This window comes from Otolemur garnettii, unplaced genomic scaffold (assembly GCF_000181295.1).
Source record: "Otolemur garnettii isolate 467f Iridium unplaced genomic scaffold, OtoGar3 scaffold00015, whole genome shotgun sequence".
Lineage (NCBI taxonomy): Eukaryota > Metazoa > Chordata > Mammalia > Primates > Galagidae > Otolemur > Otolemur garnettii.
In genome coordinates, this window is record NW_003852410.1 from 25,129,276 (window position 1) to 25,145,614 (window position 16,339).

A 16,339-nucleotide genomic window follows, 5' to 3' on the forward strand; every position below is an offset into this window, starting at 1 on the left:
CTTATGGGGAGGAGACAAAGATGGCTTCAATAAAAAGACTAGAAAAAAAATGATCCCTGATTCATCTAACAGCTTTTGTTAACATACACTTCACTTTGTCCTAGAGATGAGATTCCATCTCTAGGATGGAATCTTCTGGTAATGGAGATTCAAAGGGATTGGGCATATATCTCTGTACATAACGCAAAGTCCCACTAAAGAAATTCCACTGAATTTCCACCCTGTCTTTGGCCATCGTTTGAGGGCGGTGGGGTGCACTACACAGCATGCTGCGGTTATCTGCTTAGCTTTCTGTGCCTCCTCTGGCTTTCACCCGCCCCCACCCCCAAATCGCAGCAAATCGCTACAGGCTAGTTCTTTTCTGTAATAGCATAATACAAGCACTGGCATCTTCAGCGACACATCAATAGGCTGGAACTTGGTCATAAGTGAGTTTTCCATCAATCATGCTCATCCTCTCATATGATATTTCCGGGACTGGCAGTTCGCTCGCTGGAACCAGAGATGGTCAGGTTATTTAAGGGCTAATTGGAGTGTCTCTGGCTCCTGGATGCAGCTCTTCCTTGGCTAAGCTAAGCATGCAGAGGAATTCTCTTTTTGTTTTTCTGCAGTCACATTTAACTCTCTCTCTGGAAGCCAAGCAGATTTAATTGTGTAAACATGAGCAATGGTAATTGGGTAAATGAAGTTGGAAACCAAGGTATGATGTTTTTGTTTTGCTCTGTGAGGAAAAAAAAATAGGGAGCTTGTTTTTCTGTGGTGGCAAACCTCACTGTCAGAATTCTGGACAGGCAGTTGGCAGGAGGAAACCCCTTTATGAATTTCTCATCAGGACCCACTCAGCTGAAATATGTATCTGCTGCCTCATGGGTTATGGATCAACCCGGGGTGCTTCATTGTTGCGTGGAAGTATTTCTCTACACAGGTTCAGTAATCTGGGTGAGAATATGTAAGGAGGTTAGGTAAGAAAACTCGAGTAACACGCGCTCTTTGGAAGAGTCTTGAGGATGTGTTATCAGAGACATACCTAACTTGAGGCAGCGCTGTAAGTGGAAGGCCAGCCTTTAACAAAATGTAAAATATGCAGTAAAACATGGAGTACTTTTTTTTTTATAAGAACAGGATCAGAAGTTGCCTTCTTATAAATAGCTATCATTTAAAATTGGCTTTTCCAAATTCTATGTACACATAATTTTTCCCAAACAATTGAAATAAAAGGAAACTAGTAAAAAAACAAAATTTTTTTTTGTCCTGTATTCTAAACATGGAGGTGGTCCAGCAAGAAAAGGATCTCATCAAGTCTTGCTTTAAGTAAATAATTTTGCCAGAATATTATATTTATTCATATTTCTCAATTTTTTTTATTAATGTCACTAGAATTCCATCTCCTATGTGCCTGCAGTAAAATTCATTTCCCCAGTTGAAAATTCAAGCAAACCCAGAAGCAAACTTGGCAGTGGAGCGTGTCCCTCTTATGGTCCAGATTGCATGGTAAACCACAACCATTAGAAAGGAGCAGGTCCAAGGTTAAGAAGACACTCATTAAAGAGAGAGAATGGTAGAAGCTGATAGTCCTCTATGCCTGTATTGAAAGAGAGGCTATTGTTATAGAATATTTGCTGTGCTGATATTGTAAACCACATGACAGATGGGTCAAGTGCTGATTACAGTATTCTAACATTTGGAATAGCAAGTAACATATTTGATAAGCTGGCAAGTTTTTATATATGATTCAACCCACAATATAAAAGCCACAAGAATTCCAAATTGAAAATAATTAAATGAGCTGGAAACAATCAGATACCACACATTTTTCCCCAAAATGACAGATTTTGACATGTTGAAATTCCACAAAGGGAGCAAGAATATTTCCTAGCTCACTTGAACTAATAACAGCCCTTCATCTGGCTTTGCAAAGCAATTAATTCCAGCCTTCTCACAATGTGGAGGTAACAAATATTTGGAGGCACCTTAAGCTTTACAGAGATCCGTCCCATACATTGTTTCACTTGCACTTATCAGCCACCCTAAAAGGTACACAGAAAAGATATTAAAATTCTCAGTTTATAGATGAGGAAACAAAGGCACAGAGAGCACACAGAGATATTGCTTAAATAGCAAGTACAAGGTTACATAGAAAGTAAGTAGCATGTGAAGGACGAGAAGCCAGATCTTCCAACTATAAACACTCCCAGGCTTATTTCCGGTCATCTGAACAAAACAGCAGCTATTAACATACCGGTGTTCGTCATTATACGAAAGTGTATCTTCTTTCGGTCAACAACACCGCCACCATCATTCACGTATATCCATCTGGATAAAGCATCCAGCATTTGCATTCAGCCACTGAGTGTCTCGGTAGGGCTGGTGCTGGGGACACTGGTAAGAGTCCTTGTCAAATGGTGTCACACCTCTGGAATGTTGAAGTGATGCCAAGACAGTGGCAGCCCTCCGTTTGTGTTTTATCACTTTTGCTTTTTTGGTTGTTCTTTTCAGAGTTTGTCATCTTACTTGTCACCTTTTGTTAAAGTCACTTTGTCTCTTTACTTTTTTTACGTCTCTCTTCACCTACCTGAGCAGCTTCCCTGCCACCTCCTGGGCCTCCTCCTCCACCCACCCAAATGCAGACCAGCATGTTATATCAGAGGCTCAAAGGCATGCGTAGGCCAAAATCAAGTACCGTAAACTTCTATCATTCCTTTACTCAGCAGTTCTCTAGCTTAGTTGGCTTTTCTGTTCACTTTTCTTCTTGAAATTTTGTTTCAGTTTGGAATACTAACCTGAGGCTCAGGCTCTCAAGTTTAATGCTGTAGGTCTTGACATTTTCAAAAGAGAGCATTTATTTCCAAATGTCCACATTTTTTTTGTCCAGCAATGTCTGACATATGCAACATTTTCAAATCTCAACGTCAGCACAAAATAACATTGTTGTTGCATAACATTTTGCATGACAATTTCTTACATGTTATGAGCCTCAAATCTGTTGTAATGAAATGTTTCCTAAGTACGGTATATTTTTAGTTTTCTTTCATCAGTGCTCCAGCTAGTGCAAGGTTGGGGGATAGGAATATTGCCATATATTTCAAGATAGCAGATGTGACAAAAAAAGTTATTTCTAAGCATGAATTTCTCCTTGACCCCTGTTGGAGGAGGGAGGAAGTGCTAAAGGATTTTGCACAATATTTTCTTTAAAGACAACATCTTAGGGAAGTCACTTTTAGTATCTTTTTCTTGTCATTTAGCTAGCAAATCGGCTGTGCAAATGAACAGGAAAATGGTGCTGTCTCACTAAAGTGGCTCGATGTACAGGAGATGGAATCACAGCTAATTAATAGTAAATGAAAGTCTGGCTACATGGGTAAATTGGCAGATCAAGTGTTCTAGATTAAAGGATCCTTAACCTGCTTGCTTTAATGGTTGCAAATGAAATTGCAAAAGGTTTTATTAAACATACTGTCTGTATATATATACATCAGGCGTACACATATCTGCGTACATGTGCACGCACTCATGACTTGGCTGCGTGCACGTGCACACTTTATGTGTATTTATTGATATCTATTGTAGTCAATCTAAGAGTTCTGCATATTAAAACAAATCTTCAGGTGGTCCTAGCTTAAGCATCTTGGATTTCTCCAAACATAAACATAATTCACACTTTTAAAATAAATGTGCATAAACCTATTTGTGGGAATTATTTTATTTCTGTATCATATGTCACGTACAACCAGAACTCCCCTAAATTTGGTGAGTATTCTACCTAAAAGGACAATACTCTTTATTTTAAAAGCAAGAGATTTCAAAGATGTGCCCCACCTGGGATTTCCTACAGATTTGTATTAATGTGCAGGCTTGTCTGGTTACTAGAAAATGTATGTAAGTGTGTGATGTGTGTATGTGGGTGTATGTGTCGAATGGGTAATAAGCATAGGATGAGGAATTTGCAGATTGATGTGTAAATGTGAATATCAACTCATAGAAAATAGTAGCCTATGCATATTTACTATCAAAATGTGAATGCCTCACTCTACACATATTACCCAAACATATATACACAGTATGTTTGTAGAAATGCCTGAAAGTCTACTAATAAAATTACAGTCTATTTATGAAATTCCAAACAAGTCAGGTGCCTCCAAAGCACAGAAGTCAATCTTGTCATTCATTCTTTCTCCAAATGACTATTGCTCTGCACCAGACAATGAGCTGTTGCCATCAAAACTCCCATCTCCCCTTCCTCTGAGTGTTCACTGCTCTCTGCCTCATCTGCATACTACGTTTCCCACAGTCCCATCTTCGTGCTCTAACCGCATCAGCCACATGTCACCTGGGTGTGGCAGAGATAACAGAGCTTTCCATTGGCCTGAACCCAGAATGCCCATTTTCATACCAGCCATCAGGCCTTTTTAGACTGATGCTTTCAATGTTCAGTTAATCACCCAGTCTTGTTCATCACTCTCTGCTCCCATTAGCTATAATGCTCTTTTAACATAATGTTTCACGGAATTTATTTCTCATTATTAAATCCTAAATCACTATCCATCTAACATGTTCATCACCCATGTAAGGAAATGAGCAAAGAAAACTTAGAGACCTTTTTTCAAAAAAAAAATTAGCAATCTCCTATGATTTTGTTTGAATCTACCCCTCCCCGGGTCTGCAAAACAAAAAAAACTCCTATGAAGTATTAGGTATTTCTCTCTAGCAAGAAATATCCTGACGCCAAAATATGTATGTTTCAGATAAAGAAATGGATATAAGTTTTGGCAGTCTTTTTGCAAACATACATACCTACTTGCTAAATTATCTTTATTTCAAAATTTTACCCCAAGTGCTCTCTTGACTCTGAGACTTGAAGTTTAAAGGGGGCTAAGCATGAAATACAGGTTCCCCTGTGTGTTTAGGGTGATTGAATTTGGTAATTTCATTGGTTAAGAAAACCTTTATGTTTTAAATATTATTCTTTTCCCCCAAGGGAAACAATGTGTGATTTTTGGCAATATAATGACATTGTCAAACATTCATGACGTCATTATGTATGTAATATAAGCCTGGGTTCAGTTTCTCCCTGAGCTAGGTAAAACCCTTTCAATTTAAAAGAAGCTAAAAAGAAAGAAAAAAATGGAGTACACTGTTGCTGCAACTTAACTGGTGAAATTTCAATTGTAGCAACCAGTGGCATAAACTACCACCACCTATTCAATAATCTTCCGACACCCTTTTAATAATTCTATCCTGCCTCCTATGTAATGGCCCAGGAATGACCAGTTTTTCTTTTCCATCTCCTCCCCAGCTAACTTGAAACAGATAGACCTTTGAATCTGCCTTTTCAAAATCCACATTCCAATACTTGTGAAACATGCAGACCTATAATGGAAAACAGTATCAGTGCTGTGGTATTGAGTGGTTAGGAACCAATCGAAAAAAACAAACGTAGACTAAATCAAGAGGAAACTTCTGTCCTATCTTCCCACTTCAGGTAGCACAAACAAACACAGCAGAGGGAGTGATATAAGATAGTACATTTATGCTGTCTTTAAAGAACATGTGTACAAAATGTCACTAAATTTGAAATGGGCTGTCATAGACCTAATAGAACATATGCAAATCTGAAGCTGGAGCACTGCTTTTTCTAATGCATATTATAATGATAGTGATAATAGTAATAAAATGGCTTTATGGTTTGCTCACTACTAACTACATGGCACTAAACATTTGCATGAAACTTCTTTAAAATTTTTGATAACTATTCAAAACTTCTTATCCACTAGTTCTAACGGCCACAGAACTAGCCTGCCGCTTTCACTGAGTTTTAACACGAGTTCTTGTACTACAGAAAATGTAGGCCGGTTAATTACTCCTGCCAAAAAACTCGAAGACACAATACGTCTTGCTGAACTAGTCATCGAAGTCCTTCAACAAAATGAGGAGCACCACGCCGAGGTGAGCAGGCTTGGTGGGAAACGTCTCTCACTGTCCCTTAGCCGAGGTTGCAGTGCTGATCCTCTGGCCAGGTTGCGAATAAGATGCCTTAACGCTCATTTTCTTTTAACTGGGCTTGCCAAGAGAATCCAAGTGGAAGTTTTGTAAGGAGAAGTCTTTGGAAGGTTGTTTAAAATAACCAAAAAGTGGTTCCGTGTTGTATATGTCAACCTAAGTTTTCAGATGTTTCTAGCAACAGGCCAATGAGGTGAGTGCTTCTTAAAGTGAACTATTCAAGCAGCATCTGGTTCCCATTGTCCAAAATGCACACAATATTATTTGATTTTTCTGTGGTTGTATCTGTTGCTACCACTGTTGTTTTTATTAGTTCTTTGGTATGTGAATCATGGGTCATCTATGAATTTATCTCTGTAATTTACTCTGCTTGTACGAGAGTCTTCATTTTTTTTTAACCTCAGATTGCCAGGTTTGCAAAAGGCAGTGGCAGAAACAAGTTATTCTGTGTTGTTCAACTTGTCAGTTCTCCACCATACACCTAAATAAATATAGTTTTCTTTTTTTCTCTTACAAACCACCATCAAAATGATCCTTTTGATAATTTTAAGCCAAGGGGTTTCAAGCCTAACTAAATCCCAAACCTAAAAGGATTTAAACAACCCAACCCTTTCAAGAAAAGATTCCAAGATTTCATATGGTTAAGCTATGGCATCCATGCTCATTTTAAAATTGAGTTTTAAAAATCATCTCTTTTAAAACAACCTTTATGAAAATTTCACTAATTCTCCCTCTTCCTCTACATTCAGATCTACAGCAAAAGGGGACAAAAGGGCATTTCATAAAAGCAATTCTTAAGCACCCAAAATGATCATTCCCATGACTAAATGAAAATGGACAGTATAGTTAAATTATATATAATACACCATAAACCCAGCCATCCTAACTAATGCCTGATTGCATATCTAAATTTCCTCCCTGTTTCTCTACTGTTCCATTCAATCTTGGCTGATCGTGGCAGGGGAAAGAGGTATGTGAACAAACCAAATGACCCCGCCACCTGCTGTCATACTGTGCATGCCCTCGCAGTACCGTGTCTTCTAAGGGGACTTCTCCTGGGACTCCTGCTTTCTCTCTAACACTGACCCAAGGAATGTAACAGCAACTTCCAGTGGACTGCTTGTGAGATGAGTTGGCCTTCCCCCCACAGCAGGTTTAATGTGGGTTGACTCTCCTGTGCGTGCATGAAGCAACTGATAGACTTAACGACGACTGCAGTTACATCCTGACACGCGCCTCCTACCTGCCCTGATTCTGTCCTTAGCCTGGTGTAGTTTCCTTTGTCTGTCTGTACTTACCTTTATTACAGCAGATGAGTCCTGAACTTGATAACCAGTAGCTCACTGGAGTGATACTAATCTTCCTCAACTGTCTGTTGTGAATCATATATACAGTATTTATATATAGAGAGAGTGCTGAAGAATCGTGAGCTCCCTGAAAACCCTCTAAGAACAGGGTGAAGACCCCCCGAGGCAGGTCTTCCTAACTCATACAGCACTTAGCAACAACGCCCAGCTGTGAGTGGGAAGGGGGCCAGTTGACAACCCTCCAAACATATAAACCTAGGACTGATTTCCAGGCACATAAAGTTCATTTGGGTTAGATTTTTTTTTTCTACACTGTCCTATCTGATGTTCTTTCTGGACTGAGGACATTTAGGGCTGAAGTGATGGTAAGTGTGTTCTTTCCAGGTGTCTTCAAAATCATCTCTAGAGGTCAGGAGGGACTCTGACTTGCTCCCCTCTGATTTGAGTGGTGGACGTTTTTCCCATGATGCTTGACCAAATCTGCACATTTTTCAAGACAATGCTCTGAAGAGGATGGTTCTTCTCTGTGATAGTTGTGCTTTTATGTAAATTGTAAAAAAGAAAAATGATAGATATACTTGAATTCCTAATCAAGTTATTTTTTGAGGCTGCGGCAGGCTAAGCGAGAATGTATATTTTCCTAAATTATTCCAAAGAGGCACCAAAGGAAAGTTTATATTCCAAAGGAGGAATTTTTCACTTTTCAAAAAAACACTTTTTCACTAAATACTAAGCATCATCCCAAACTGCTTTAATAACCATCGCCATGAAATATTTTAAATCTTACGATTCAAAAGCCATTCAGAGTACATAGGCAGACATAAGCTCAATTCTGCTCCCATTAATAACTTTAGAAGTTCATAATGAAATCTTCAGCATACTTTTGGAGTTCCAAAATCTAAATTTCTTTTAGGTAAATGTAGAGTACTATTTCTCAAATTAATAATTTTATCCAATCGAAAGCTACCTATTATGCATCTGTTTCTCAAATTAGTAATTTTACCCAATCAAAAGCTACCTATTATGTATCTTCGGTCTGCAGAGCACTGAAGCAATGACCTTGGTGCTTTCTGAAGAACAAGAAGGCATAAGGCAGCCTTGGCCTTCAAGCAGGATGCAGAATGGCCAGGAGCCTAGGCTCTGTGCTGTAGGAGCGTGGGTTTGAATTCCAGCCTTACCTCTTCAGTACCTTGTAATGTCAGCCTGGTTACTTGACCTCCCTTATCCTGTAAATTAAAGATAAGGAAGGCTGATCATTGTTGGGATGGAAGTGAAGTGCCTAATCTTATGCCTGGCACATAGTAAGCACTCCACAAAGCCTGGCTATTATATTATTAGAAACGAATTGCTAAGGAAACAAAATCTAGGAATATCTAATCATTATAAAGATAAAACTTACATGGAAAGTGCAAAGTGATGGAACAGACACAACATATTGACAGGAGAGTGGATCCATTTCATGGTAGGACGGTCCAGAAAGGCAGCATTACCTGTTCTCAGTGTTCACTTACAGGTTGCCGTTGCCTAGAAAGGGCTTAAAAATTCTGATCCCAAGTCTCACCCAAACTCAATTAATTGGAATCTCCTGAGGAGGTGCCAAGAATCTGTAAATTTTTTAAGCTGCCCATGTACTTCCAGTGTATAGCCGGGGTTGAAAGTGGCTAACAACAGCAGAAAAGGTAGGATTCGCCCTAGCACACCAAACATAGGATTTCCTTCCCCAAAGGACAATGTAAGCAAATTTTTACTACTGGCCAGTACTAATCGCCATATTCTCTGGGTGCTCAATAAACGCTAAAAAACAATAATAATAATAATAATAATATCACTAAATTCTGAGCATAGATTTAGGCTGTGTGAGTAGTCTTACCTCCCCTCCCCCAACCCACAAAAACCCAATAATCTTTAAAACCACTTTAATTCTAAGATAAAACAATTAAATGTCCCAAGAGAAAAAATTTCCGCCAGCTAAGAATACATCACCTAGATACACTGGCAGTATAAGGTAGCAGTTACAATATTTATCTCTTGATTGAAGCTTAATCTGTTCACAGAGTCTAATGCAGCTACACACACACGAATTATGCCTTCACGTATCGTTGCTACACCTCCCAATCTCTCTCTATGTATACGTATGTATATGTATATATGTATTGTGGTATCCAGAGGGGTACATATATACATGTTAGTTTGTGTGAAAAATATACAGTGTGTTTGATGTGCTGAGCTGTGCTGCTAAAACACACATCTTTGTCTTTGAATAACTAAAAGCACAGGTAAGTATTTAGAAGCCAAAGTATATTACTGTCTTTGGGAAGGTTTATCAAGATGCTAGATGCCCATGAACATTAGCTGGAGTACAAAAATAGCATTCACCTGTATGAGCAAGAATCTGACAAAGACTTTTTTTTAAGCCTTGCCTTGGCCAACCCTGTCACAGAGACTCTACTCACTTAGGTGGAACTACGCCATGGCTTTTCGGTTGTCACTGCCCTTGTTAGAATCTTTTTGTCCTTCTCAGAGAGGCAGTTTGATAATAAGGCTGGAAAAAGAATTGCCTAGACTCTATAAACAGAGCTCTAGTCTTCACATTTTCTATAATCCCCCAATTTAAATTCTCTTGGTTCACAGAGAATTGCTGCCCCAGACTTTCACAGTACTAATTCCTACCACAGTAGTCATTGTTCTGTGTAGTGCTACCCATCAAAATGATTCTTAATGCAAGGACTGTAGATATTTGCTCAATAATGCAGAGGGTGCCCCCAAAAAGTCTACACATTTTAAGATAGGAAAAGAACTGCATTAAAATCATAAAACTCAAGTCACATTTGACTTCTGCAATTACAAGAGGTGTTCAATGTGATGCGTGGTCATCTTTTATTTTCAATATGTGCTGAGTATTACAATGTTAATATAATTTTTTTCCTGTCTTAAAATGCATACATGTTTTTCCAGCACCCTATGTTAAATTACAATGAGGAACTCAATTCCCTATGAGTAGTAGAAGTGATGCTTCTTAGGGCCTCTGGTTTGCAACTTTAAATTAAGAAAGCTGATCAGATCCAGATACACAATTGGGTTAAGGAATTTTTAATTTCAGCCATTCAGGATTTGTTTTTTGTTTTGTTTTATTGTTTTCTTTTCTCCTGTCATCCTGGAGCAAAATTGTATCTTGGAAGGCAACTCAGTCTTTCTTGAACTCACCCTGAAGATGTTTTTAAAGTTAATCAAATAACTAAAGACTAAAAACTAACCAACAGTTCATGTGCCTTTGTCAGTTTTTCAAATGTCCTGGATCAGGAGTGATGAGAGTCAGCCCTACATATAGAATAGGGTTAAGGGGTGGGATGGGACTCCATCCAGCAAGTTCCAATATTTACGGTCTCTGCCTAAAAAGGAGAGCTCTGGGGATGGGATGGAGGGTCTCTTCCTCTGCTGGATTTAGCCAGGTAGTCAGGAAAACTACAGTAAAACCTCATTGGTTCAGACTCAAATACTTAGATTCTATGATAATTCAGTTGCAGATGTGGCTCTTTTACCTTTTCATAAGAAAGATTTTTGACATCTCTCAACTTCCTCTGCAGAGTCTAAAGGGTCTTCTTAGAAATTAGAAGAATCCAATATGTTTTTCCATCCCAGGACCCATGAAATTAAATCTCTGTCTCTTTGACTTTAATTTATAAGTCAAGTTATTTACTATTATGAGAAGCTTAAGACAGAAACTTTACTTTATGATATATTCATATATTAACCAATGTAGACTTTGTGAATACCTTTTACTTTCATGCCTAATTACAGACTGCATTAGAAAGCAATAAAATGTCTTGTTTTAGAATGCCAAATAATCTAGGTTTTAATTTTGCTGATAGACCAGCATCTCCCCTCTCCCATTACTCTGAATCAGTGAGGTTTTACTGTAAATTAAAATGGAAACAGCAGGTGTCTATTTCCAACCAAGCCAACCTTGCAGAATGGTCCATGACTTGATTTTTTCCATTTAATTTGCAAACCAGCCACATGTTGATAAAGGAGAAGTAAGTAAAGTGAAATCTCATGAAAGAAGAGAGGTGGACCCCTATTTTGCCTCCTAGTGGCTATTAGACTGTCCCTCAAATAAACAATAGATCCCAGAAGAGCTTGGCCATTGAACAAACCCTTTCATTTATGGAATTATTTCCATAATCATCTTTCATGTTTCCAAATGCCTTCCCATCTTTTTTTGGTGAATGCTCTGGAAAGTGTTTCCAATGTAAATACTTTATGGCATTTAGTGGGGAGGTGGGGGACAAGACGGGGCTGGCGATTTGTTTTTGTTTTTCTGCTCTCTTTGAAATCAGCAAAACAGGGCCAGTTGACACCGCCACTCATTCTGCATGCTCCCTGCCAGAAATGATTAGTCAACATGCATGCATGCCTTTGAATTGCATTCACATCTGGCCCAGTCTGATGTGAATGTCTCCCCTGAGACCCTGCACAATGATTTCAAGGGCCCATGTGCATGAAAATGAGTTACTTCACTGATATTTTTTGGTTTTCAATGTGCATATGTGTCCAACCCCTAGAAAAGTAAGTCCTGATCTTATTTAGTGTTTTCTGATCTTTCCTCTAGACCAGATGTAAAACCAAGGGCTCCTGGCTTACAGAGATTTCAACTCCAAAGTTTATGACAATTGCAACAATGGTTTCCTTTGACTGAGTATGAAATAGGCATAACATTTCCAATGTGTAGGGAAACATGCGTCCCTTAGTTTGTACAAGACATGTAGACAATTAAGCCCCAGATATGTAGATATAAATGCACAATAATTGCACATTTTCAAGTTAGTCCAGCAGAAAACCCATAAACACAGTGAAGAAACTCCCAAATTCTAATTCCTTAGAGGAAGAACTAGCCAATGACAATGAGATAAAGAGCATGACTCACAACACACTGAGTTATTGTAAATTGAACAGAAGTGCCACATCTGTCACTTCCACAGCTGCATCCTCTGACCCCCGGGTCAGATATAGAAGCTCTCCACGGCAGGCCTGGAATCAGGATAAGCACTGCCATGGACCCTCAGAGACCCGATTATATCCAAAATGCTGTTCTCTTTACAATAAAATGACCCAACCCCGCTGGATGCACAAATAATCTTGAACAGTGAGGGCTGGAGTTCACGCCTTGCATCTGAGAGAGAAGCTCATCGCCTCTTTGTCTATTGTTTTTCTGCCAAATTTCAAAGGCCTTTGCGTGGTGGTCAGACTTAATGGTGGAGCATGCAGAGACCTTCTTGTCACTCTTCGCGGTGGACATGGATGCAGCCTTAGAGGTGCAACCCCCAGACACGTGGGACAGTTTTCCACTGTTTCAGCTGCTGAATGATTTTCTCCGTACTGACTGTATGTATCATCTCTGTTTGACTTTGCTAAGTAGAGTACAGATAAACAGATTGCCAAGGTATCTTTATCTCAAGCAGATGTAGTCTGTAGTCTGGATATACCTTTTCATACTTATTATTACAAAAAAAAAAAAAAATCAAGCCCTTATAGCTGCAGGGCACTTGCTTTCTCCCAGAAAGTATCCTGTTGCAGGGAAGGCCTCTTTCAACTAGGCAGAAGAGCGTGAGAACAGTGTGAGAAGGGGTATCTGGGTTTTGTGTATTATTTGTTCTCAAACAAATTAGTTACCTTGTATTTCACAATTTTTATCAGAAGACTTTTCTAGATACAAAACAATTTCTAGCTAAATAACACATCAAGTATTTCAGAGTACTTACAGCGATAGCCATAAAATAGACCTTTCTCCCTAGGGAGGGTGATGAAAACAGAGGGTGTGGAGAAGGCTCTCCTCCTTGTAACTTCATGGGAGGATGGGGAGTAGGTGGTGGAAAATAGTAAAAAGGGGAGTAGATTTCTATGTTTGTGGTTTTTGAAAGGAGCTTGATTGTTTTTCCTTTTGGAAGATTGATATGAATGGGTAAATTGTGTTTTGAATTCTGTTTCCTTCCAGACAGATTTTAAGCATGAGCTTTGAAACGATTCATGTACAACTTTTCTTCTCTTCTCTTTTTTGGCTTCCCCAGAAGCAGCACATTTAACATAGAAGACAATCATCACTGTGTGTGCATTGTGCATTGATAAAGCGGCTGCAAGTTCTTACCAAGCTTTTGCTTATCTGTTCTAGATAATTTGTGCAATGGAAAATTTCACAAACACCTGCAAGACCTCTTTGCCCCACTTGTTGTTAGATATGTGGATCTGATGGAGTCCTCAATTGCACAATCCATTCACAGGGGCTTTGAGCGGGAGTCATGGGAACCAGTCAAGTAAGGAAACCTCTTTTGATACCATCAGAGCTTGGGGACAAATGGCTGGAGAGTCATACAGAAATGGATTAATGGTGTCATATTGTTTTTATTGTTATTGATATTATGGATGGAAAGAAAAACACCGTACATATTTCCTCCTGGGATGCTCATAGCTCCCTTGCCCAAACTGGGGTTGGGGCGATGGAGAAACGTTTGATGAAATGATATCTTTATTTTATTTCACAGTATATTATGAATAAGGAAGAAGTGGTAATATAGACCTGGTTGTGATATTTATGCTGTGTATCTTACTCCAATGATGCTATCCCTAGAAGTTGGTGTTTCCAGAAGTGCATTCCATAGGGTTCTAGCCAGAAGTTAAGCAAACTTCTTCTATCAAAGGCCAAAAAAGAAAAATAATTATTATTTAGGCTTTTAGAGCCACAACTTCTCAACTCTGCCACCATAACACAAAAGTAGTCACAGACAATGTGTTCCAGTAAAACTTTATTTACAAAACAAGGCCGTCGTGGACATTCCTTCAGCTAGGGAATGAGGGAATTGGCCAACTATATTTAAGCAACACTACATAACCCCCTGATTCATGGACAGGGGGTTATGTCTCTTGGAGAGCCATAAATCATGCTGGTATGTTCTAAAACTTTGAGGCTATAATAACACAGAATGTTGTTTAACTCTACTTTACACAAATTTCCTTAGTGTATCTGATCATAGTATGCTTTTTTTGGTGGGATGTTTATCTTGCATGACAAATTACAGAAGGTCCTGTGGGTTGTGAATTTGTCAATTTCCACAACTGCTTGGTGAATCTTAGATCCCACTTGGAAATGGTGGGGAGAGTCAATGCCACCCCCATTCCCCAGCAGAGAAGAGCTGTGACTGGAGGCTGCCAAAGGGTCAGGCTCAGATTCCCCTTTCTGGGAAAATAGAGAGTATGGAGAGTTTTTCATTATGGTTTGAAAGCTCTGCTATTGTCTTAGCCCTGTTAGATTATTTTTTTTCTTTAAGAAAATAATTTCGTTCTCTCTAATCTTTTACATCTTTGGAATGTAATGAATAGTATGGAAAGAAGTGGGAGTTATGTACAAGCACATTTTCAAACTCCAGGATAAGCATTCAAGAGGTTTTTCCCTCAATCTGGAAGCCTTGACTTATACCCTATTTTCAAACAGTTTTCTGGACTGAGACCTACCCTCTAATATTATATTCTCTAAGACTCTTACTGATAAACTAACACAGACTAGCTTTCTCTTCCCTACTTCCTCATCTGAGCCAGGAGAGAAATTTCTTAACCCACCATACTGAGAGTAAGTTAACAGGCAATAGCTCTTCCTTTGAAAATATAAATTTAAATTTTAGCTTGTTATTCTCGGATTTATAACAGTCTCTTAAGATGGCCCTGCTGACTTTTAACCCATGAGGATAAAAATGGGTCCCTTTATGGCAGGACATCAATGAGGTACTCTTTAATTGTGAAAAATGCATACTATAATCAAGACAGTTGCACTTTGGAGAACAGCTGTGAAAAGGAAAAGGTGAAAATGAGTAGTATTTACATTTTGAATGTAGCAGTGGTCTTAAAATAACTGCTATGTACTTGTGTTTAAATGTGGAGCCTACTACTACCAACACACAAGGGAAGGAGTGATTGGTCCTTCACTAGTCCTTAAAGAGCCCTCCCGTAAGTGCCTCATCCTTGGTATCTAGCCAGAAGGCAAGGTTTTAAATCTCTGGGAATTTGTATGTTCCTCTACAAAACCAATGTTTTTTAAACGTCCCTACTCAGTCTGAGAATTGTCATGAAGTTTCATGATAAAGTCACTAAAGTCATTTTATAATCTGTTAAATTCTTCAGAGGCCAAACACATGACTGCTACTTCTTCTGAAGCATGAAAAAATGCTTAATACTATCAGAAATAAAGAGAAAAATCAAAATCATTTCCACAACTGGAGGCCAGTCTGGGAACGTTTGATTGGAAATTTTTTTACTGATTAAGAAAAATAAAATGTGAACTCTTGGATGGGCAATTTAAAGATCTTCAGATACGTAAAGGAACAATAGTTGTGAAGAATAACCTGAGAATTAGGCAGATGTGCAGGTGTTTTCTAAGTAGCCTTTTGCTGCCCAAAACTTTGTGGCTGGTTAGTGAATGTGATTGTGTTTATTCAATTCACACTAACTAGTCTGTGCCTTTGAGAGTAAGTGGAGATGTTTGAAAGTGCCAACTAAAACATAAGCTAAATCACAATATTTTTAAACCACACACATTGTATTAGCTGATTTGTAAACAGAGAATAGATGCTGTGGGACTGCTTTACAGAGTGGCATAAAATGGAGGGTAACAAAGAGCTTGGGGACACACTTCTGTGTGAAGAAATGAGTCTCCATGCTTGCTACAGTGTGAAGAGACACGAAGGTGAGCTGTCATCTGACCACTTGTTGGAGGGTTGATGAAGAAACAGATTCAGGCTCAGCACCCCATAGCTCAGTGAATAGGGTCCTGGCCACATACACTGAGGCTGGCGGGTTTGAACCCAGCCCAAGCCTCCTAAACAACAATGACAACTGCAACCAAAAAAAATAGCCAGGCATTGTGGCGGGCACCTGTAGTCCCAGCTACTTGGGAGGCCGAGGCAAGAGAATCACTTAAGCCTAAGAGTTTGAGGTTGCTGTGAGCTGTGACACCATGGCACTCTACCCAGGGCGACAAAGTAAAACTGTCT

The 16,339-nt window shown here is 39.0% G+C and overlaps 1 protein-coding gene across 6 annotated transcripts in view; it reads left to right on the plus strand.

Annotated features, from left to right (window-relative positions):
- CADPS (calcium dependent secretion activator) overlaps positions 1 to 16,339 on the plus strand; it is a 484,159-nt gene that overhangs the window by 375,267 nt on the left and 92,553 nt on the right. For 5 of the 6 annotated variants that reach the window (XM_003785526.2, XM_003785527.2, XM_003785528.2 and 2 more), the window contains 3 exons: positions 5,837 to 5,943; positions 12,530 to 12,686; positions 13,471 to 13,612. In XM_003785526.2, the coding sequence (XP_003785574.1) occupies positions 5,837 to 5,943; positions 12,530 to 12,686; positions 13,471 to 13,612 (406 nt within the window). Of the gene's footprint in view, positions 1 to 5,836; positions 5,944 to 11,317; positions 11,339 to 12,529; positions 12,687 to 13,470; positions 13,613 to 16,339 lie in introns of all 6 variants that reach the window. The other variant, XM_003785525.1, reaches the window with a different exon arrangement.